This window comes from Callithrix jacchus, chromosome 5, assembly GCF_049354715.1.
Source record: "Callithrix jacchus isolate 240 chromosome 5, calJac240_pri, whole genome shotgun sequence".
Taxonomy (NCBI): domain Eukaryota; kingdom Metazoa; phylum Chordata; class Mammalia; order Primates; family Cebidae; genus Callithrix; species Callithrix jacchus.
This window is the reverse complement of record NC_133506.1, coordinates 96,153,394-96,175,183: the sequence shown is the minus strand read 5'-3', so window position 1 is coordinate 96,175,183 and position 21,790 is coordinate 96,153,394. Positions and strand designations below refer to the sequence as shown.

At 42.7% G+C, this 21,790-nt stretch overlaps 1 protein-coding gene and 1 non-coding gene across 19 annotated transcripts in view; one reads left to right on the top strand and one right to left on the bottom strand.

The window, feature by feature from the left end:
• The first annotated feature begins 1,575 nt into the window (after window positions 1-1,575).
• The window catches only part of BCAS3 (BCAS3 microtubule associated cell migration factor), a 754,554-nt gene continuing 734,339 nt past the window's right edge, over window positions 1,576-21,790 (top strand). For all 18 annotated transcript variants that reach the window (XM_078373699.1, XM_078373700.1, XM_078373696.1 and 15 more), the window contains exons 1-4: window positions 1,576-1,611; window positions 3,814-3,901; window positions 7,922-7,976; window positions 20,714-20,789. In XM_078373699.1, the coding sequence (XP_078229825.1) occupies window positions 3,819-3,901; window positions 7,922-7,976; window positions 20,714-20,789 (214 nt within the window). In that variant the 5' untranslated portion in view covers window positions 1,576-1,611; window positions 3,814-3,818. The remainder of the gene's footprint in view (window positions 1,612-3,813; window positions 3,902-7,921; window positions 7,977-20,713; window positions 20,790-21,790) is intronic.
• On the bottom strand, window positions 4,624-4,700 carry LOC118154349 (small nucleolar RNA SNORD74). The gene has a single exon (XR_004744216.1). It is a non-coding gene; the product is annotated as a small nucleolar RNA SNORD74 (small nucleolar RNA).

Sequence of the window (21,790 nt, the reverse complement as noted above, 5' to 3'; positions counted from 1 at the left end):
TGTAGTTTTAGTAGAGACGAAGTTTCACAGTGTTGGCCAGGCTCGTCTTGACCGTCTGACCTCATGTGATCCGCCTGTCTCAGCCTCTCAAAGTGCTGGAATTACAGGCATGAGCCACCGCGCCCTGTGTGTTTGTTTGTTTCGTGTTTTTTGTTTTTTTTTAAGACGGAGTCTCGGTCAGTCGCCCAGTGCTGGAGCGCAACGGCGCGATCTCGGCTCCCTGCAACCTCCGCTTCCCAGGTTCAAGCGATTCTCCTGCTTCAGCCTCCCGAGTAGCTGGGATTACAGGCGTGTGGCACCACACCCGGCTGTTTTTAGTAGAGACGGGGTTTCTCCATGTTGTCCAGGCTGTTCTAGAACTTCTGGCCACAAGCGATCTTCCCGCCTCGACTTCTCAAAATTCTGGGATTATAGGCGTGAGCCACCGCGCCCAGTCCACCATTCCCGTTGGCATTAAATCTGATAATACATATGGAGTACTGTATATTAAGTATACAAAGGACTATGCTGAGTGTTTAAGAAATCAGTCAATATTATTCTTTTTTTTGAGACGGAGTTTCGCTCTTGTTTCCCAGGCTGGAGTGCAATGGCGCGATCTCGGCTCACCGCAACCTCCGCATCCTGGGTTCAGGCAATTCTCCTGCCTCAGCCTCCTGAGTAGCTGGGATTATAGGCACACGCCACCATACCCAGCTAATTTTTTGTATTTTTAGTAGAGACGGGGTTTCACCATGTTGATCAGGATAGTCTCGATCTCTTGACGTCGTGATCCATCCGCCTCGGCCTCCCAAAGTGCTGGGATTACAGGCTTGAGCCACCGCGCCCGGCCAATATTATTCTTATATTAATAAATTTAATTATGAAATGACAACGGCGAGATCTCGATCCTCAACTATAAGGGAGTCGGAAACTGAGGCAAGGAAGGGGTCAGGCGTGGTTTACAATATTGCTCAAATTGTTGAGATAACCGGCCGCGCCCCTTATTCAGATCAACCGTCCTCAGCTGATCAACGGCGCGAGCCAGCCTAGGCTCCCGGAAGGTAAACACATCGCCAAGGGCGGGGCAGAAGGCGGGTGTTAGACGAGTGAGTGGCCACTTAAAACTGATTGGCAGCTGCCATGTCCACGTGCTCTGAGCTTCGAACCAGCTGTCGCGAGAATTAGATGTAAACAGAGCATTTATCCGGTCCTTCGGCTCCAACCTGAGACGCTCGCGTGAGCGAAACGGGAATCTGGGGCATGTTGTTTTTCTTTTCAAAGCCACGAAGGTTCTGTGTTCCAAAAAAATATACATGTTCATAATTATTCCCCAGCTGCCTGCGTTCGCAACCGAACCTAACACGTCGGATTCACCCGAACTTACATGCTGTTGTTGTTTCCTTCCAACCCCAGCGGATTGGACACATTCAGGAGGCGGGTCCGCCTCTTTTCTACTTGCTGGTTGGCGAAGCTGACCTACAAGGGCGGTGCCCGGCGGTAGCCAGTTTGCTTCTGGGATTGGCGAGAGCCGTGGTTCCGCTGAGGTGTGGTAGGAAGTGGCAGCCGTCAATCACGCGAGGAGACTCCAAACAGCCTAGAGCTGGAGAGCAGCGTTAACCGGCGGGGCGGCCGGTGAGAGGGCTGGCGGGGCTTTGGCTTTGGGGAGGCTTGGGGAGGACGAGGGACCGGCGGCGTGAGGGACTGGGTCGGGATGGCAGGAATTTGACAGGAGAGTGGTGTCAATACTGGAGGGGGAGGGGAGCAGTGCAAGGGGCTGGAGGGCGGCCGGGGGCAGCAGTGGCTCCGTGTTGAGGTTAAGTGGGCAGCGCAGTGCTAGAGTCTTTCAGGAGACTGGGGCCTGAGCGGCTGACGAGGGTCGTCCCCAGGAGACAGGGCCCTTAAAGGACAGGGCTTGGGAGACTGTGGTTCGAGAAAGCAAGAATGGGATGAAAATGAGAGGGCTGAGGGGCTGGAGGTGCCGGTACCCACTGAGGAAGTGGTGGCTGCGCTAGTTGGGGCACAGGGTGTTTTGGTTGTAGGAGGTGGGGCGCACAGGTTGGGAGTTTTCTCATCAGCTGTGAATGCTCCTCACTTAGAAATGATGGTTTCAGGTGCCTTCAAGATGAGTTCCAGGCTCTGGGCTTTCCTGAACCCTCTAAGAGATCTTTGCTGTTGCTGTCAGTCCTCTTTTTTTTTTTTTTTTTTTTTTTTGAGACGGAGTTTCGCTCTTGTTACCCAGGCTGGAGTGCAATGGCGCGACTTCGGCTAACCGCAACCTCCACCTCCTGGGTTCAGGCAATTCTCCTGCCTCAGCCTCCTGAGTAGCTGGGATTAGGCGTGTGCCACCATGCCCAGCTAATTTTTTGTATTTTTAGTAGAGATGGGGTTTCACTATGTTGACCAGGATGGTCTGGAACTCTTGACCTCGTGATCCACCCTCCTCGGCCTCCCAAAGTGCTGGGATTACAGGCTTGAGCCACCGCGCCCGACCCCGCTGTCAGTCCTCTTTTAACCTTAACCAAGCCAACTCCATGCCCTTAAAATCTCAGTGATTCATTCAGAAACTCATGAAACAGTCTAGGATCAGGATTTACAGTTGTGACGGGAAAGGGTAAAGGGCTGTAACAACATTTATGTGTATATTACTTATTTGACTGCTTACTACTAGTCAAATACTTATTTGACTTATACGTTGCTTATTAAACTCCGGTGATTAGGTAACTCCCCAGTAGTGAGGGGTTACAAATTGATTTAAACTGTGGCCACGCAGTCTTTACTCATAGATTCCCGACAGGTTTAATTGGAAGGTAGAGTGGTTTCATGTCAATTGTTCCGTTTGGTCTTGAAATACTGTACCATGTGTATTTTGCAGTGAGTATCTCAACATAAAATTTCAGTAAATTCCAATCATGATCTGGTTCTCTTACCTTTGTAATTTATTTATTTATTTTTTGAGGTGGAGTTTCGCTGTTGTTACCCAGACTGGAGGGCAGTGGCACGATCTCGGCTCACGGCAACCTCCGCCTCCTGGGTTCAAGCAATTCTCCTGCCTCAGCCTCTTGAGTAGCTGGGACTACAGGCACGCACCACCATGCCCAGCTAATTTTTGTATTTTTAGTAGAGACGGGGTTTCACCTCGTTGACCAGGATGGTCTGGATCTCTTGACCTCGTGATCCACCCGCCTCAGCCTCCCAAAGTGCTGGTATTATAGGCGTGAGCCACCGCGCCCAGCTTACCTTTGTAATTTATGTTAATAGACCAAAGGGTACAGTAAGAGTCTTCCTTAAATTGTTTTGTGGTTCTGAGGCCTGGTCCTATTAAAAAACAAAACAGGATGGGCGTGGTGGCTCACTCCTGTAATTTCAGCATTTTGGGAAGCTAAGGCGGATGGATCACTTGAGCTCAGGAGATCGAGACCAGCCTCGGCAACATGGCGAAACACTGTCTTTACAAAAAAAATATAAAATTTAGCCGGGCATGGTGGTGTGCACCTGTAATCCCAGCTGCTCGGGAGGCTGAGGCATGAGAATTGCTTGAGCCTGGTAGGCGGAAGTTGCAGTGAGCAGTGCTGCTGCCACTGCACTTCATCCTGGGCGACAGAGTGAGACTCCATCTCAATACCCCAACCCCCTCATTTTAATTTGAAAGAAATTAAAAATCTACTTTCTCTTTTTTTCCCCTTTCTGGTGTAATAGGAATTTCTTGGAAAGTTTCCTATATTTGAGGCATTTTTGACAAGGGATCTATGGTGAGCAATCATAAATCTTCCTCCCTACCCCAACAATGATCCATGTCTTTCTGTTTTTTTTTTGTTGTTGTTATTCTGGAAACAGGTTTTATGAATGAAGCTATGGCTACAGATTCCCCAAGAAGACCCAGTCGTTGTACTGGTGGAGTTGTGGTTCGCCCCCAGGCTGTCACGTAAGCACATTTCAGATAAGCCCAATAGCTGAAGAAAAGACTCAGGATAGTAACTAACATTCAGGTTTTCTTTATGAACAGTGATAACTTTTGTAAAACCCTTTTAAATGTTGGCTTTATGGGATGAATAATTATTTCCAAGGCTAAATGAAGAATTGGAGAGTTAAGTTGATGTATTTAGCACATTTACAGAGTACATGAAGAGCACTATGCTAAATCCCGAAGAGCAGTGTTTTCTAACTCCAAGTTTAAAAAATTAATGGATCAGTAAATCAGTTTAGTGGGTCAGGACTAGTATTAGAAAATGAAATAGAATATAATAAAATATATAGCTGAGAATTCATATTCCATGACATGCACACAGATGTGTTCATATGTATGCATGTATTTACCAGATGGTGATGTAAAATGTCTCTCTTTTAAGTTCAAGGGTACCTGTGCAGGTTTGGTAAATAGGGAAACTCATGTCATAGTGGTTTTTTGTGGAGACTATTTCATCATCCAGGTATTAAGCATAGTCCCTATTAGTTATTTTTCCTGATCCTCTCCCACTTCCCACCCTCTATCCTCTCATAGGCCCCAGTGTGTGTTGTTCCTGTCTGTGTATCTATGTGTTATCTGTAAAAGGTATGTCTTAGTCTAGGTCTCTGCCAGAAAGTTTCAAAGTAAGTTACGTAGTACATTTCTGTGATTTTGGCATTCTTTTTTTTTTTTTTTTTTTTAAACCATCAGAGTGCTTGGCATTCATCATCACTCTCAGATGTCCCTACCATCACAGGCTTCATCAGAGACAGGGCACAAGAGCCGAGGCTTCTTCGCAATTCTACCAGAACAATATAGTTGCAGCTTAGATCATGCCTACCAAATGTGCAATTCCTGACCATCCTTGGCTTGTGGGCCCTGACCGGAGCCGCTTCCTACCTCAAAAGTGATTTTGGCATTCTTTGACAAAGAATGTCTATACTTACTAGGAGTTTATAATCTAATATGGCTTGAAGATATATATGTACATTTTGTTTTTGAGATGGAATCTCACTCTGTTACCCAGGCTGGATTGCAGTGGTGCCATCTCAGCTCACTGCAGCCTCTGTCTCCTCCTCCACCTTCCAGATTCAAGCGATTTTCCTGCCTCAGCCTTCCACGTAGCAAGGATTACAGGCATGCGCCACCACGCCTGGCTACTTTTTGTATTTTTAGCAGAGAAGGGGTTTTGCCATATTGGCCAGCCTGGTCTTGAACTTCTGACCTCAGGTGATCTGCCTGCCTCGGCCTCCCAAAGCGCTAGGATTCCAGGTGTGAGTCACCGTGCTCGGCCAAGGATATGTATACTTGAAGGCTGAGGTGGGAGGATTGCTTGAACCCAGGAGTTTGACACCAGCCTCAACAACATACTGAGACCCTAATGTCTTACAAAAATAAAAAAAATTAGCCAGGTGTTGTGGCAGGCACCTGCAGTCTTAGCTACTCAGGAGGTTGAGATGGGATGATCACCTGGATCCAGGAGCTTGAGGCTGTGGTAAGCTGTGATTGTGCCATTATACTCTAGCCTTAGTGAGAGAGTGAGACCATGTCTCAAAAAATATATATGTATATAATATGTTTCATATATATTATATATATATATATTTTCTTTTTCTTTTATTAAGATGGAGTCTTGCTCCGTTGCCCAGGCTGGAGTGCAGTGGCACAATCTCAGCTCACTGCAACCTCCGCCTTCTGGGTTCAAATGATTGTCTTGCCTCAGCCTCCCAAGTAGCTGGAATTACAAATGTGGATCTCCATGCCTGGCTAATTTTTGTATTTTTGATAGAAATGGGGTTTTGCCAAATTGGCCAGGCTGAAGTAAACAAGTAAATAAGTGAGATAATTTCAGGCTACGATTGTGCACAGTGTACTACAATGGATAATGACAAAGGAGAATATAAATAAGGCTGTCAGGGAAGGTCTCTCAGAGGAGGCAACACTTAACCTGGAGATCTAAAAGGAACGGAAGGGTACGGGAAGGAATCCAGATAGAGAGAAAGTTGGTATAAAGGTCTTGATTCAAAGAAGAACTTAGTGTGTGCTAGGAATTGAAGTTGCATATGGCTGAAGCAGAGTAAGGAGTGACAAAAAATGAGGTTGGCCTAATAATTTTTTTAGACCTAATCTATTTTTCTAGATCTCTAGGGCATGCTGCTTTTTAAATAGGATTTATGGTAAATCATATTATTTTCAAGTGTGATTTTTCACGTCTCTTGAAATGGATTAGAATTAGTATTTTGATTTCTTTTTGTTTTTTGAGAAGGAGTCTTGCTTTTTTACCCAAGCTGTAGTGCAGTGGTGCTATCTCGACTCACTGCAGCCTCCATGACCTGGGTTTGGTGATTCTCCTGCTTCAGCCTCCTGAGCAGCTGGGATTACAGGCGTGCACCACCAAGCCCAGCTAATTTTTGTATATTTAGTAGAGACGGGGTTTCACCATATTGGCCAGGCTCGTCTTGAACTCCTGACCTCAAGTGATCTACCTACCTTGGCCTCCCATAGTGCTGGGATTATAGGCGTAAGCCACCATGCCTGGCCCGAAATAGTATTTTGAAGTATTTTTTCTCCACTTGCTGGAATTTATATGCTTTATATTTAAAATATATTAATTTAGTGTCCTTACATAATTAACAATGTTTTTTCCCATTCACTTTGTTTGATTTTTTGAGATGGGGTCTTGCTATATTGCCTAGCCTGGCTGCCAACTTCTGGGTTCAAGTGATCTTCTCACCTCCCCTTACTGAATAGCTGAGACTACAGGCACATGCTACTGCACCCAGCTTTCCCTCATTTTTATTGTTTCATGTCTTTCCTATACCAAAATTCTGTGACGGCTTAATAGCTTCTTCTAATACCTGTATCTGCTAGAAAATACAGACTCACTTGCTATATACAGGTAAGGGACTAGGTTCATAACCAATTTAAAGAGAAGGTCACTAGATAGTGAGTCATCAGCAACAGTTTTACTTGCTCTAACTAGGGCATTCTTCTGCTCTGACTCAAGAGGAGAAGCATTCTTTTGCTCTGCCTTAAGTCTCTGTTGTCACTCCTTCAAATATGGCTTAGAAGTTATCTCTATCAAATTAGGAGATCATGCCTTTTTTTTTTTTTTTTTTTCTGAGATGGAGTTTCGCTCTTGTTACCAGGCTGGAGTGCAATGGCACGATCTCAGCTCACCGCAACCTCCGCCTCCTGGGTTCAAGTAATTCTCCTGCCTCAGCCTCCTGAGTAGCTGGGACTACAGGCGCGCACCACCATGCCCAGCTAATTTTTGTATTTTTAGTAGAGATGGGGTTTCACCTTGTTGACCAGGATGGTCTCCATCTTTTGACCTCGTGATCCACCTGACTTGGCCTCCCAAAGTGCTGGGATTATAGGCGTGAGCCACCGCGCCCAGCTGATCATGACTTTTAAAAAGAGATAATATTAAGAGATTCTACTCATGAAAAAAGAAAAAAAAGATAAATAAAAAAGAGATAATGTTTAAAGATGTTGAAAGCTCATTTACATTTAATAACATATAAAGACCCATGAAACCAGAAAGTAGTTAGTTTAGCAGAAATATCAGATGATAAGAGTTAGCCTCTTTTTTTCTTTTCCTTTTTTGAATATTACAAGTGATGCCTGTAATCCCAGCACTTCGGAAGGCTGAGGTGGCAGGATCGCTAGAGCTCAGGAGTTCAAGACCAGCCTGGGCACATGGTGAAACCCCATCTCTACAAAAAATACAAAATTTAGCTGGGCATGGTGGTGCATTCTACTTAGGAGCCTGAGGTAGGAGGATTGCTTAAGCCCGGGAGGTCGAGGCAGCAGTCAGCCGAGATTGCATGACTGCATTCCAGCCTGGGTGACAGAGTAAGACCCTGTCTCAAGGAAAAAAAAAAAAAAAAAGGAAAACAAAAATGAGTTACTTTATTAAGGCTTGTAAATAGAGCTTTTTTTCATGGTCTATATTAAGCTCTCCTAACCAGTGTTGTCTATTCCACCCTTTTCCAGAGAGCAGTCCTACATGGAAAGTGTTGTGACTTTTCTACAGGATGTTGTGCCACAGGTAAGTGTCTATATGTGCCTTCAGAAATAGTCAGTTTTACCTTTGTTCAGGAGAACTCTGAAATGTTTGGTTTCCAAAACTTGACACTAGTACCAGCAACTTCAGAAAGTGTTTTGATGTTTTAGCATCCTGAGCATTGGTAGGATGGGACTATGTTAATGTTTAGATGTGCAGCAGTGTTGTGATGACAGTGGCATAAAGATTATTCCTCAGGACTTTCCCCTCCTAAGAAGAATCATGGTGAATTTTTAGTAGAGTTGAGACCTGGGACTCTCGTAGGTTTCTGTTTTCTTGTCCTATTTAAGGATTGTCTGTCAGAAGGGAAAAAAGCAAGATACACTCTTCACTCCTTAACTAGACATTAGCTATATTGTACCTTAGCACAAATCTACTTCTCTTTTATATTGAGCAGTATTTTTGTGTCAACTAGGGTATCCTGTTACTCCAACTGATAAGAGACTAAATCTTTTACTGTTCCTTTTATATAAATACGAGAATGAAGAATGAGAATAGCCTTACTGGGATTGTCTAGTATATTATTGCCCAAACCTAACATAATTATCACTTGGCATGCTTGTTAAAAGTAATAATAATTTCCTCTCTCAGAGACTCTTAACTCAATTGATTTGGGATGGTAACTGGTAACCTGCAGCAATAGTAAGAATCTCAGGTGATTCTTATGAAATGGTAACTTTGGGAAGCACTGTTCTAGTGGGAATACTGAAGGAAAAGGTTTCCATGCTTCTCCTTATGGTTATGTAGTCTTCCTTTTTTCTTTTTTTTTGAGTTGGAGTTTCACTGTTGTCACTCAGGCTGGAGTGCAGTGACACTATCTCGGCTCACTGCAACCTCCACCACCCGGGTTAAAGCGATTCTCCTGCCTCAGCCTCCTGAGTAGCTGGGATTACAGGCATGTGCCACCACACCTGGCTAATTTTGTATCTTAAGTAGAGATGGGGTTTCTCCATGTTGGTTAGGCTGGTCTCGAACTCCCGACCCCAGGTGATCCACATCAGCCTCCCAAAGTGATGAGATTACAGGCATGAGCCACTGTGCTCAGCCTGTTAATATAGTCTTCCTTAACTACACTATTCAGGGTATCTGTAACTGCACTATTCAGAAAGGACATTCATAAATCCAGTGTCCCAGCTTAATGAGATGATCCTAGAAAACAAAGTGCCTTCAACCTGAAAAGCTGAGTGGGAAGAAAAGGAGAAAAGAAACAGAGTGTCATGGTAATATAGTAGAAGCAAAACTAAAATCAGTTGCAGGACATCAAAGAAGGCTTAATGAATGAGATGCCATATAAATTGAGGAATAGAGTAGAGTAAAATCCAATGATGATAAATTGAGTGGGAATATAATGGGGACAGTAGGATTCTAGTAGATGTTTGCTTTATTTGGCAAAGAAATTATAACTTACATTTTGCACATTAGACTTAGAGTAGCTTAGTGATTAAGAGCACAGACTTTGATATTAGACCTGGCTTTGTATTTCAGCTCTGCATCTTACCAGTTCTAGACAAGTTACTGAATCTTGAATCTTTCTTTCTTTCTTTCTTTTTTTTTTTTTTAAATTTTTATTGCATTTTAGGTTTTGGGGTACATGTGCAGAACATGCAAGACAGTTGCATAGGTACACACATGGCAGTGTGTTTTGCTTCCTTTCTCCCCTTCACCCATATTTGGCATTTCTCCCCAGGCTATCCCTCCCCAGCTCCCCCCCTGCTGGCCCTCCCCTTTTCCCCCCGGTAGACCCCAGTGTTTAGTACTCCCCTCCCTGTGTCCATGTGTTCTCATTTTTCATCATCCGCCTATGAGTGAGAATATTCTCACCTGTGAGGTATTTCATTTTCTGTTCCTGTGTCAGTTTGCTGAGAATGATGTTCTCCAGATTCATCCATGTCCCTACAAACGACACAAACTCATCATTTCTGATTGCTGCATAATATTACATGGTGTATATGTGCCACATTTTCCCAATCCAGTCTATCATCAATGGGCATTTGGGTTGGTTCCAGGTCTTTGCTATTGTAAACAGTGCTGCAATGAACATTCTTGTGCATGTGTCCTTATAGTAGGACGATTTATAGTCCTTTGGATATATACCCAGTAATGGGATTGCTGGGTCAAATGGAATTTCTATTTCTAAGGCCTTGAGGAATCGCCACACTGTCTTCCACAATGGTTGAACTGATTTACACTCCCACCAACAGTGTAAAAGTGTTCCTTATTCTCCACATCTTTTCCAGCATCTGTTGTCTCCAGATTTTTTAATGATCGCCATTCTCACTGGCGTGAGATGGTATCTCAATGTGGTTTTGATTTGCATCTCTCTGATGACCAGTGACGATGAGCATTTTTTCATATGATTGTTGGCCTCATATATGTCTTCTTTCGTAAAGTGTCTGTTCATATCCTTTGTCCATTTTTGAATGGGCTTGTTTGTTTTTTTCCTGTAAATCTGTTTGAGTTCTTTGTAAATTCTGGATATCAGCCCTTTGTCAGATGGGTAAACTGCAAACATTTTTTCCCATTCTGTTGGTTGCCGATTCACTCTAGTGATTGTTTCTTTTGCCGTGCAGAAGCTGTGGAGTTTCATTAGGTCCCATTTGTCTATTTTGGCTTTTGTTGCCAATGCTTTTGGTGTTTTGTTCATGAAGTCCTTGCCTACTCCTATGTCCTGGATGGTTTTGCCTAGATTTTCTTCTAGGGTTTTTATGGTGCCAGGTCTTAAGTTTAAGTCTTTCATCCATCTGGAGTTAATTTTAGTGTAAGGTGTCAGGAAGGGGTCCAGTTTCTGCTTTCTGCACATGGCTAGCCAGTTTTCCCAACAGCATTTATTAAACAGGGAATCCTTTCCCCATTGCTTGTTTTTGTCAGGTTTATCAAAGATTGTATGGTTGTAGATATGTTGTGTTGCCTCCGATGCCTCTGTTTTGATTCATTGGTCTATATCTCTGTTTTGGTACCAGTACCATGCTGTTTTGATTACTGTAGCCTTGTAGTATAGTTTGAAATCCGCTAGTGTGATGCCCCCCGCTGTGTTCTTTTTGCTTAGAATTGACTTGGCTATGCGGGCTCTCTTTTGGTTCCATATGAAGTTCATGGTGGTTTTTTCCAGTTCTGTGAAGAAAGTCAATGGTGGCTTGATGGGGATAGCATTGATTCTGTAAATTACTTTGGGCAGTATAGCCATTTTCACGATATTGATTCTTCCTAACCATGAACATGGAATGTTTCTCCATCTGTTTGTGTCCTCTCTTATTTCGTTGAGCAGTGGTTTGTAGTTTTCCTTGAAGAGGTCCCTTACGTTCCTTGTGAGTTGTATTCCTAGGTATTTTATTCTTTTTGTAGCAATTGTGAATGGCAGTTCGTTCTTGATTTGGCTTTCTTTAAGTCTGTTATTGGTGTAGAGGAATGCTTGTGATTTTTGCACATTGATTTTATATCCTGAGACTTTGCTGAAGTTGCTTATCAGTTTCAGGAGTTTTTGGGCTGAGGCGATGGGGTCTTCTAGGTATACTATCATGTTGTCTGCAAATAGAGACAATTTGGCTTCCACCTTTCCTATTTGAATACCCTTTATTTCTTTTTCTTGCCTGATTGCTCTGGCTAGAACTTCCAGTACTATATTGAATAGGAGTGGTGAAAGAGGGCATCCTTGTCTAGTGCCAGATTTCAAAGGGAATGCTTCCAGTTTTTGCCCATTCAGTATGATATTGGCTGTTGGTTTGTCGTAAATAGCTTTTATTACTTTGAGATACGTTCCATCGATACCGAGTTTATTGAGGGTTTTTAGCATAAAGGGCTGTTGAATTTTGTCAAATGCCTTCTCTGCGTCAATTGAGATAATCATGTGGTTTTTGTTTTTGGTTCTGTTTATGTGTTGAATTACGTTTATAGACTTGCGTATGTTGAGCCAGCCTTGCATCCCCGGGATGAATCCTACTTGATCATGATGGATAAGTTTTTTGATTTGCTGTTGCAATCAGCTTGCCAATATTTTATTGAAGATTTTTGCATCTATGTTCATCATGGATATTGGCCTGAAGTCTTCTTTTCTTGTTGGGTCTCTGCTGGGTTTTGGTATCAGGATGATGTTGGTCTCATAAAATGATTTGGGAAGGATTCCCTCTTTTTGGATTATTTGGAATAGTTTCAGAAGGAATGGTACCAGCTCCTCTTTGTGTGTCTGGTAGAATTCGGCTGTGAACCCATCTGGACCTGGTCTTTTTTTGTGTGGTAAGCTCTTAATTGCTGCCTCGACTTCTGACCTTGTTATTGGTCTATTCATAGTTTCAGCTTCCTCCTGGTTTAGGCTTGGGAGGACTCAGGAGTCCAGAAATTTATCCATTTCTTCCAGGTTTACTAGTTTATGTGCATAGAGTTGTTTGTCATATTCTCTGATGATGGTTTGAATTTCTGTGGAATCTGTGGTGATTTCCCCTTTATCATTTTTTATTGCATCTATTTGGTTGTTCTCTCTTTTCTTTTTTATCAATCTGGCTAGTGGTTTGTCTATTTTGTTGATCTTTTCAAAAAACCAGCTCTTGGATTTATTGATTTTTTTGAAGGGTTTTTCGTGTCTCTATCTCCTTTAGTTCTGCTCTGATCTTAGTTATTTCTCGTCTTCTGCTGGGTTTTGAGTTTTTTTGATCTTGCTCCTCTAGCTCTTTCAATTTTGAGGATAGGGTGTCAATTTTGGATCTCTCCATTGTCCTCATATGGCCACTTATTGCTATATATTTTCCTCTAGAGACTGCTTCAAATGTGTCCCAGAGATTCTGGCATGTTGTGTCTTCGTTCTCATTGGTTTCGAAGAACTTCTTTATTTCTGCCTTCATTTCATTGTTTACCCAGTCAACATTCAAGAGCCAGTTGTTCAGTTTCCATGAAGCTGTGCCGTTCTGGGTTGGTTTCTGAATTCTGAGTTCTAACTTGATTGCACTATGGTCTGAGAGACTGTTTGTTATGATTTCAGTTGTTTTGCATTTGCTGAGGAGTGCTTTACTTCCAATTATGTGGTCAATTTTAGAGTAGGTGTGATGTGGTGCTGAGAAGAATGTATATTCTGTGGATTTGGGGTGGAGAGTTCTGTAGATGTCTATCAGGTTTGCTTGTTCCACGTCTGAGTTCAAGCCCTGGATATCCTTGTTCATTTTCCGTCTGGTTGATCTGTCTAATATTGACAGTGGAGTGTTAAAGTCTCCCACTATTATTGTGTGGGAGTCTAAGTCTCTTTGTAAGTCATTAAGAACTTGCCTTATATATCTGGGTGCTCCTGTATTGGGTCCATATATATTTAGGATCGTTAGCTCTTCTTGTTGTATCGATCCTTTTACCATTATGTAATGGCCTTCTTTGTCTCTTTTGATCTTTGTTGCTTTAAAGTCAACAAAGACTTTAAAGAGACGAGAATTGCAACTCCTGCTTTTTTTTGCTCTCCATTTGCTTGGTAAATCTTCCTCCATCCCTTTATTTTGAGCCTTTGTGTATCCTTGCATGTGAGATGGGTTTCCTGGATACAGCATACTGATGGGTTTTGGTTTTTTATCCAGTTTGCCAGTCTGTGTCTTTTGATTGGTGCATTCAGTCCATTTATATTTAGGGTTAATATTGTTATGTGTGAATTTGATACTGCCATTTTGAGGCTATCTGGCTGTTTTGCCCATTAGTTGTTGTAGATTCTTCATTATGTTGATGCTCTTTAGCATTTAGTGTGATTTTGGAATGGCTGGTACTGGTTGTTCCTTTCTATGTGTAGTGCCTCTTTCAGGAGCTCTTGTAAAGCAGGGCTGGTGGTGACAAAATCTCTGAGTACTTGCTTGTTCGCAAAGGATTTTATTTTTCCTTCAGTTATGAAGCTCAGTTTGGCTGGATATGAAATTCTAGGTTGAAAGTTCTTTTCTTTAAGAATGTTGAATATTGGCCCCCACTGTCTTCTGGCTTGTAGAGTTTCTGCCGAGAGATCTGCTGTGAGTCTGATGGGCTTCCCTTTGTGGGTGACCCGACCTTTCTCTCTTGCTGTCCTTAGTATTTTCTCCTTTATTTCAACCCTGGTGAATCTGATGATTATGTGCCTTGGGGTTGCTCTTCTTGCGGATTATTTTTGTGGTGTTTTCTGTATTTCCTGGATTTTTGTGTTGGCCTATCTTGCTAGGTGGGGGAAATTTTCCTGGATAATATCCTGAAGAGTATTTTCCAGCTTGGATTCATTCTCTTCATCACATTCAGGTACACCTATCAAACGTAGGTTAGGTCTCTTCACATAGTCCCACATTTCTTGAAGACTTTTTTCATTCCTTTTTGCGCTTTTTTCTCTAATCTTGGTTTCTCGTTTTATTTCATTGAGTTGGTCTTTGACTTCTGATATTCTTTCTTCTGCTTGTTCAATTCGGCTGTTGAAACTTGTGCATGCTTCGGGAAGTTCTTGTATTGTGTTTTTCAGCTCCTTCAATTCCTTCATATTTCTCTCTAAGTTATCCATTCTTGTTATCATTTCCTCGAATCTTTTTTCAAGGTTCTTAGTTTCTTTGCATTGATTTAAAACATGTTCTTTTAGCTTACAAAAGTTTCTCATTATACACCTTCTGAAATCTAATTCCGTCATTTCGTCACAGTCATTCTCTGTCCAGCTTTATTCCCTTGCTGGTGAGGAGTTTTGGTCCTTTGTAGGAGGTGAGGTGTTCTGGTTTCGGGTGTTTTCCTCCTTTTTGCATTGGTTTCTTCCCATCTTTGTGGATTTATCCACCTGTCGTCTGAGTAGTTGCTGACTTTTTGATTGGGTCTCTGAGTGGATGCCCAGATTGTTGATGATGAAGTATTTCTCTTACTTGGTTTTCCTTCTACCAGTCTAGCCCCTTTACTGTATGACTGCTGAGGTCCACTCCAGGCCCTGCTAGTCTGGGGTGCACATGTAGCAGCTGTGGAACAGTGAGGGATGCTACCAGTTTCTTTTTTTGCTATCTTTGTCCCAGAATGATGCCTGCCAAATGTCAGTCTTCTGGATATAGATGGGTTAGGGAGCTGCTGGAGGAGACATTCTGTACTTTATAGGAGCTCAAGTACTGAGCTGTGAGCTCTGTTGTTCCTTCAGGGCTGTTAGGCTGCTACGTTTAATTCTTCTGCAGCAGAACTCATAAAAAAAAAAACCCTTTTTTTCTCAGATGCTCTGTCTCGGGGGGTTGGGGCTTTCTTTATGAGTGTCCATTGCGCTGGCCTGCCCAGCTAGGAGGCAGTCTAGGCACTCTTTGCCTGCCGAGGCTCCGCCCTGGTGGTGTGAGGTCTGCCCTTTTGCTGTAGGCTCTTCCCTGTTGCTGCAGTCTCCGCCCTGTGGCAGGGTCTCTCTGTTGTGGCGGGTTGCCTCGGCAATGACAGGCTGCATCAGCAATGGACATGTACCTCAGTAGGGGCAGATTGCCTTGGTAATGGCGGACGCCCCTCTCCCACCGAGCTGCACCATCCTGGGTCCAGCTGTGTCCACAGTGAAACTCTTCAACTGGAGCGTTTGGAATCGCTGTTTTGTTTGTCCCATTGCGCTGGCCCAAACGCCATTTCCCTGGAATCTCCTGGCCTGGCTCACTGTCCAAGTCCCGTTTAATCATATGGATATGCCAGTCTGCCCTCTCAAGTCTCAGATTGCCAGTTCAACAGGGCCCCCGGACCTGTGCGCTTTGTGCGGAGCGCTGTGGAGTGCCGCTGCACTGTAACGCTGGCCGCCGGCTGCACCGGCCGCTGGCTGCACCAGCTAAAACCTCTTTGCTGGCGCCCTGCGTCTCTTTTATACCTGGGAATTTCCCCGTTATGTGGGCAACAAAGATCTGTCTGGAAATGCGGCCCTGACTCACCCTCTGCGCGTTCACCGAGAGCTTCAATCCTGGGTTGTTCTCACTGCGCCATATTGAGTCCGTCCTTTTTTTTTTTTTTTTGAGACGGAGTTTCGCTCTTGTTACCCAGGCTGCAGTGCAATGGCGCGATCTCGGCTCACTGTAACCTCTGCCTCCTAGGTTCAGGCAATTCTCCTGCCTCAGCCTCCTGCATAGCTGGGATTAGAGGCACGCGCCACCATGCCCAGCTAAATTTTTGTATTTTTATTAGAGACGGGGTTTCACCATGTTGACCAGGATGGTCTTGATCTCTTGAACTTGTGATCCACCCGCCTCGGCCTCCTAAAGTGCTGGGATTACAGGTGTGAGCCACCACGCCTGGCACAACTTACTGAATCTTTCTAAACATCAGTATTCTTATGTATAAACTGGGGTTAATCATCTTATTTATCATCGGTTTGTTTTGAAGCTTAAAGGGTGTCATGTATGTAAAGCATAAAATAGAGCCAAGCAAATTCTACGGAGCATTTCCTGGAGGGAGCATGAGGAGACTGGAGATCCAGGGTGGAGATGTAGCTTTATGGCATATGATTGGTAGTTGAAATAATCAGATGAGCCAAAGACATTACAATTTCTAATTGTGATGGTGTGACATTATCATTTTAGCACCTACTCACCATAGTTTGCTTAGGAAAGCAATAATAGGAGTTAACTTTTTGTTATATTAGACATTTTCTCTACTGTTTCCTTGACATGAAAACAGTGCTTTCTAATATTTTTTTCCCCACATTTAATTCAGATGCTGTGTTGGTACTTTGTGGTCAGACATTAAAAAATAATATTTTCGGCCGGGCACGGTGGCTCATGCCTGTAATCCTAGCATTTGGGAGGCCAAGGTGGGTGAATCACCTGAGGTCAGGAGTTCAAGACCAGCCTGGCCATCATGATTAAATCCCATCTCTTTTAAAAATAAAAAATAAAAAAAAATAATGTTTGCTGCCAGTATTATGTTCTACCTCCTGCTCTATTCTGGGAATCATCAAATTCGTGGAGCCTAGATATTCTCTGAGTCTGCAAATATCTTCCTAAGGAGAGAACATGTTGTAGGACTGGCAACAGCAGCTTTAGTTATTACCCATTGGATTCTAGTTGTGTTAGCATTGATGGCTGGTAGTTGCCCTTAGCTGTGTCTTGATCTAATGATTTCACTTATGAAAATTTATTTATTTATTTATTTAATTTATTTTTTTCAATACCTATTTCTAATACATATTTATTTTTTTGACACGGAATTTTGCTCTTGTCATCCAGGCTGGAGTGCAATGGCATGATGTCGGCTCACTGTAACCTCCGCCTACCAGGTTCAAGAGATTTTCCTGCCTCAGCCTTCTGAGTAGGTGGGATTAAAGGCATGTGCCACCATGCCTGACTACTTTTTGTATTTTTTTTTTTTTTTGAGACGGAGTTTCGCTGTCATTACCAGGCTGGAGTGCAATGACGCGATCTCGACTCACCGCAACCTCTGCCTCCTGGGTTCAAGCAATTCTCCTGCCTTAGCTTCCCGAGTAGCTAGGACTACAGGCACGCGACACCATGCCCAGCTAATATTTGTATTTTTAGTAGAGATGGGGTTTCACCATGTTGACCAGGATGGTCTTGATCTCTTGACCTTGTGATCCACCCTCCTTGGCCTCCCAAAGTGCTGGGATTCTAGGCGTGAGCCACCGCGCCCAGCCTACTTTTTGTATTTTTAGTAAAGACGGGGTTTCCCCATGTTGGCCAGGCTGGTCTCGAACTCCTGACCTCAGGTGATTCTCTCACCTTGCCTCCCAAGGTGCTGGGATTACAAGCGTGAGCCATTGTGCCTGGCTGAAAATTTATTTAAAAAAATAATTCAACAAAGAAAAGATTAAAGCTCAGAACTTTTCAGTATATATGAAATTTTTACATTTTCAGTGTAAAAACTTGTAACCAGCTTAAATATTAATTAATACTCAAGCAAATGATGATATATCATGGTCCCTACAGAATAATGTGCTGTAAATAAAAATTATACTTATGACAATGGTACATTATGGAAATTATTTTCTCTATGGTGAACAAATAAGACAACATACAGAATGATACCTACAATGATTATAGCTATGTTATATAACATTGAAAAATAACTTTGTACTTATGCATATATGTATGTGTGTTAGAAACCAGTGTTAAGGTATAAAAGAAGTAAATCTGTTCAGTAGTGATATGAAAGTTTGACTCTAAATAAGAAAGCTAAATTGGTTGCTCTTGTTTGAAGGACTTTTAATCAGTGCTGAGGGGAAAAGGAAAAAATGTGTGGCAGTACATTGACCTCTGTAAAGATATCAGGTGATGCTGGATGTGGTGGCTGACACCTTAAATTGTAGCACTTTGGGAGGTCTAGACAGGCAGATTGTTTGAGCCCAGGAGTACCAGACCAGCCTGAGCAACATGGTGAAACCCCATCTCTTCAAAAAATACAAAATTTAGCTGGGTGTGGTGGTGCATGCCTGTAGTCCTAGCTACTTGGGAGGCTGACGTGGGAGGATCACTTGAACCCAGGAGGTGGAGGTTGCAATGAGCTGAGATCATACCACTGTACTCCAGCCTGGGTAACAGAGCCAGACCCTGTCAAAACAAAAGCAAAAACAAAAACAAAAAAAACCCCAAAAAACTTTTTTTTCCTTTTTTCTTAAAATTATTATTATTATTTTTTTAAAGAGGGTTTCACCATGTTGGTCAGGCTGGTTTTGAACTCCCGACCTTAGGTGATCTGCCCGAGTTGGCCTCCAAAGTGCTTGGATTACAGGTGTGAGCCACCATGCCTGGCCGGAAACTTTTTTTTTTTTTTTAAGACGTCAGGTTAAAGCTAGAAGGGCAATGGTGAGTCTGTGTCTCACTGAGAATAAAATATCTAAGCACCGGAAAAGGAGATCATAAGAAGCTGAGAGGCAAATAATGATGTGCTGTACCTTCTTTGTGCAAAGCTGTAATAAGGAACACACGAAGCAGAGCTCAGGTGCTTCAGTCAGCTTTTCAGAATGTTCTAAAAAATGCTTAATAAAAAACACCACGTCCACTAAGGAGAGAGGAAAACTTGAAGACACATTGAAAGCATATAAGCCTCCTTTTGCAAGAGTTATTTCCCACTCACAGGGAAAGCAAAAAGAGGTTCATGAATCCCGATACACTGAAAGACCTTCGACCTTGTTGTGTTCTGCATATCACTCAGAAATCAAAGGAGAGCATCTTGAACGTATTGGAAAGGAATAGGTCTGCTAATCTGAAGAAGAATTTGAAAATGTTATTGCTTCACCAAGTTAAAGGAAAGGAAAGCCTGATACAGGAGAAAAGGAAATTGTCCTAAATGCAAGGTAGCATCCTGGATTGGATCCTGGAGCAGAGAAAGGACATTAGTGGGAAAACTTGTGAAATTCAAATAATGTCTGGGATTTAATAGTAATGTACCAGTGTTAGTTTTGTAGTTTTGAGAAATGTAAATGTCAGATTTGATTAGATAATTAATATTTGGGGACAATTTTTTTTGAGACATGGTCTTATTCTTACCAGGCTAGAGTGCAGTGGCACTATCATGGCTCACTGTATCCTCAGTTTCCCAGGTTCAGCTGATCCTCCCATCTCAGGCTCTGTAGTAGCTGGGACTATGGGCGCATGTCACCATGCTCAGATTCTTTTCTTTTTGTAGAGACGGGGTTTTCTCCATGTTGCCTAAGCTGGTGTTTTTTTTTTAAAAAGGTAGTTTGCGCAGGGCATGGTGGCTCTCCTGTGTAATCCTAGCACTTTGGGAGGCTGAGGCAGGGTGGATCACCTAAGGTCAGGAGTTTAAGACCAGCCTGGCTAACATGGTGAAACCCTGTCTCTACTAAAAATACAAAAAATTAGCTGAGAATGGTAGCACATGCCTGTAGTCCCAGCTACTCAGGAGGCTGAGGCAGGAGAATCATTTGAACTCAGGAGGGGGAGGTTGCAGTGAGCTGAGAGCGTCTACTGCATTCCAGACTGAGTGAGACTGTCTGGAAAAAAAAATATATATGCTTTATGGAGCAATGCCTCCTTTTGAATCCTGTTGATACTTTGTGCCATAATGCTTATCTTTGTTACCTTCGAAGGTTTCCAGGAAGCAGCCGATAGGTTGGGTCTGGAAGCCTGATAAGAGATTTAAAAAGTACAATAATATTCTTGAAAAGTATAGGTTCAGTATAATTGCCACAAATTTTGTTTGTTTCTGAGCCATATTTGTTGACCAGTATAGGAGATGGTTAGTTTTTTGTGTGTCTTTGAATTATAGTAATGCTTTATAAGGGATTATTGTATTTTACGTTTCTGCGGTTCTTTTTTTTTGAGACAGTCTTGCTCAGTCATCTAGGCTGAGCATATAAGCCTCATTTTGCAAGACTTACTTCAAAATGGCACGATCTCTAATCGTGGCAATCTCTGCTTTCCAGGTTCAAGCGATTAGGTCTAGTGTCTCAGTCTCCCCAGCAGCTGGAATTACAGGCTTGTGCCATCTCACCCAGCTAATTTTTTGTGTTTTTAGTAGAGACAAGGTTTTGCCATGTTGGTCAGGCTGGTCTTGAACTCCTGACCTCAAGTGGTCTGCCTGCCTCGGCTTCCCAGAGTGCTGAGATTACAGCTGCCCAAACTGCCATTCTTTTAATAAGTTAAAAACACTTTTGGCCAAAGTTATCAGACTCATGGATAATATTCTTTGGGGGTAATAAGGTTCCAAATGTTCTAGTTACCAAGATTTAGGGTTGGTGAAGTTGGAGGAGTATAATGTTGGCTTTAAGTCACTGTTTATTTTGAACATCAGTAATATTAAAGCTGTAAAATATGTTTATTCAAATGTTTCTGTTTACTATGCAGGCTTACAGTGGAACACCTCTAACAGAAGAAAAGGAGAAAATAGTCTGGGTCAGATTTGAAAATGCAGATTTAAATGGTATGGTTTTAACTTTTTTGGGACATATGAATTAATTGTTTGGAGTTGACCTGATTCCCCAAAGAGAGCCTCTACTTTAGTCAGATTACTTTCTCTTATAGTAATTTTTCGGTTTTCGAAATAAAAGGTAGCATAACCACAGTACAGAAACTTTAGAACTAATACTGTGTAACAAGTCTTAAAGTAACTGTAACACAGTGTGTAAGTGTTAAACTTCAATCAAGTTAAAGTGAGTTAAAATTTTCTTAGGTTAAAAAATAGTTTTCTTAAAAAAGGGGTTATTTAAGTTTGGTCAGTTGTATAGGATTTTTATTTTTTAACAGAATTTTCGCTCTTGTTGCCCAGGCTGGAGTGCAATGGCACGATCTCGGCTCATTGCAACCTCTGCCTCCTGGATTCAGATGATTCTCCTGCCTCAGCCTCCTGAGTTGCTGGGATTACAGGCATGCGCCACCACACCTGGCTAATTTTGTATTTTTAGTAGAGATGGGGTTTCTCCATGTTTGTCAGGCTGGTCTTGAACTCCCGACCTCAGATGATCTGCCTGCCTCAGCCTCCAAAAGTACTGGGATTACAGGTGTGAGCCATCATGCCTGGCCTGTATGGGATTTATAACTGCAAAATAATCATTAGTGTTGAACTTTCTAGGCTTGAAAATTATTATTATTTGAGATGGAGTGTAACTCTGGTGCCAGGCTGGAGTGCAGTGGTGTGATCTCGGCTCACTGTAACCTCTGCCTCCTGGGTTCAAGTGATTCTCCTGCCTCAGCCTCTCAAGTAGCTGGGACTGTAGGCACGCACGACCCCACCTGGCTAATATTTGTATTTTTAGTAGAGACAGGGTTTTTTTTTTTCTTTCTTTCTTTTTTTTTTCTTCCATTTTTATACCACTATACTAATGAGGAAGAGACAGGGTTTCACCATGTTACCTAGGATGGTCTCAATCTCTTGTCCTCGTGATCCACCTGCCTCTGCCTCCCAAAGTGCTGGGATTACAGGTG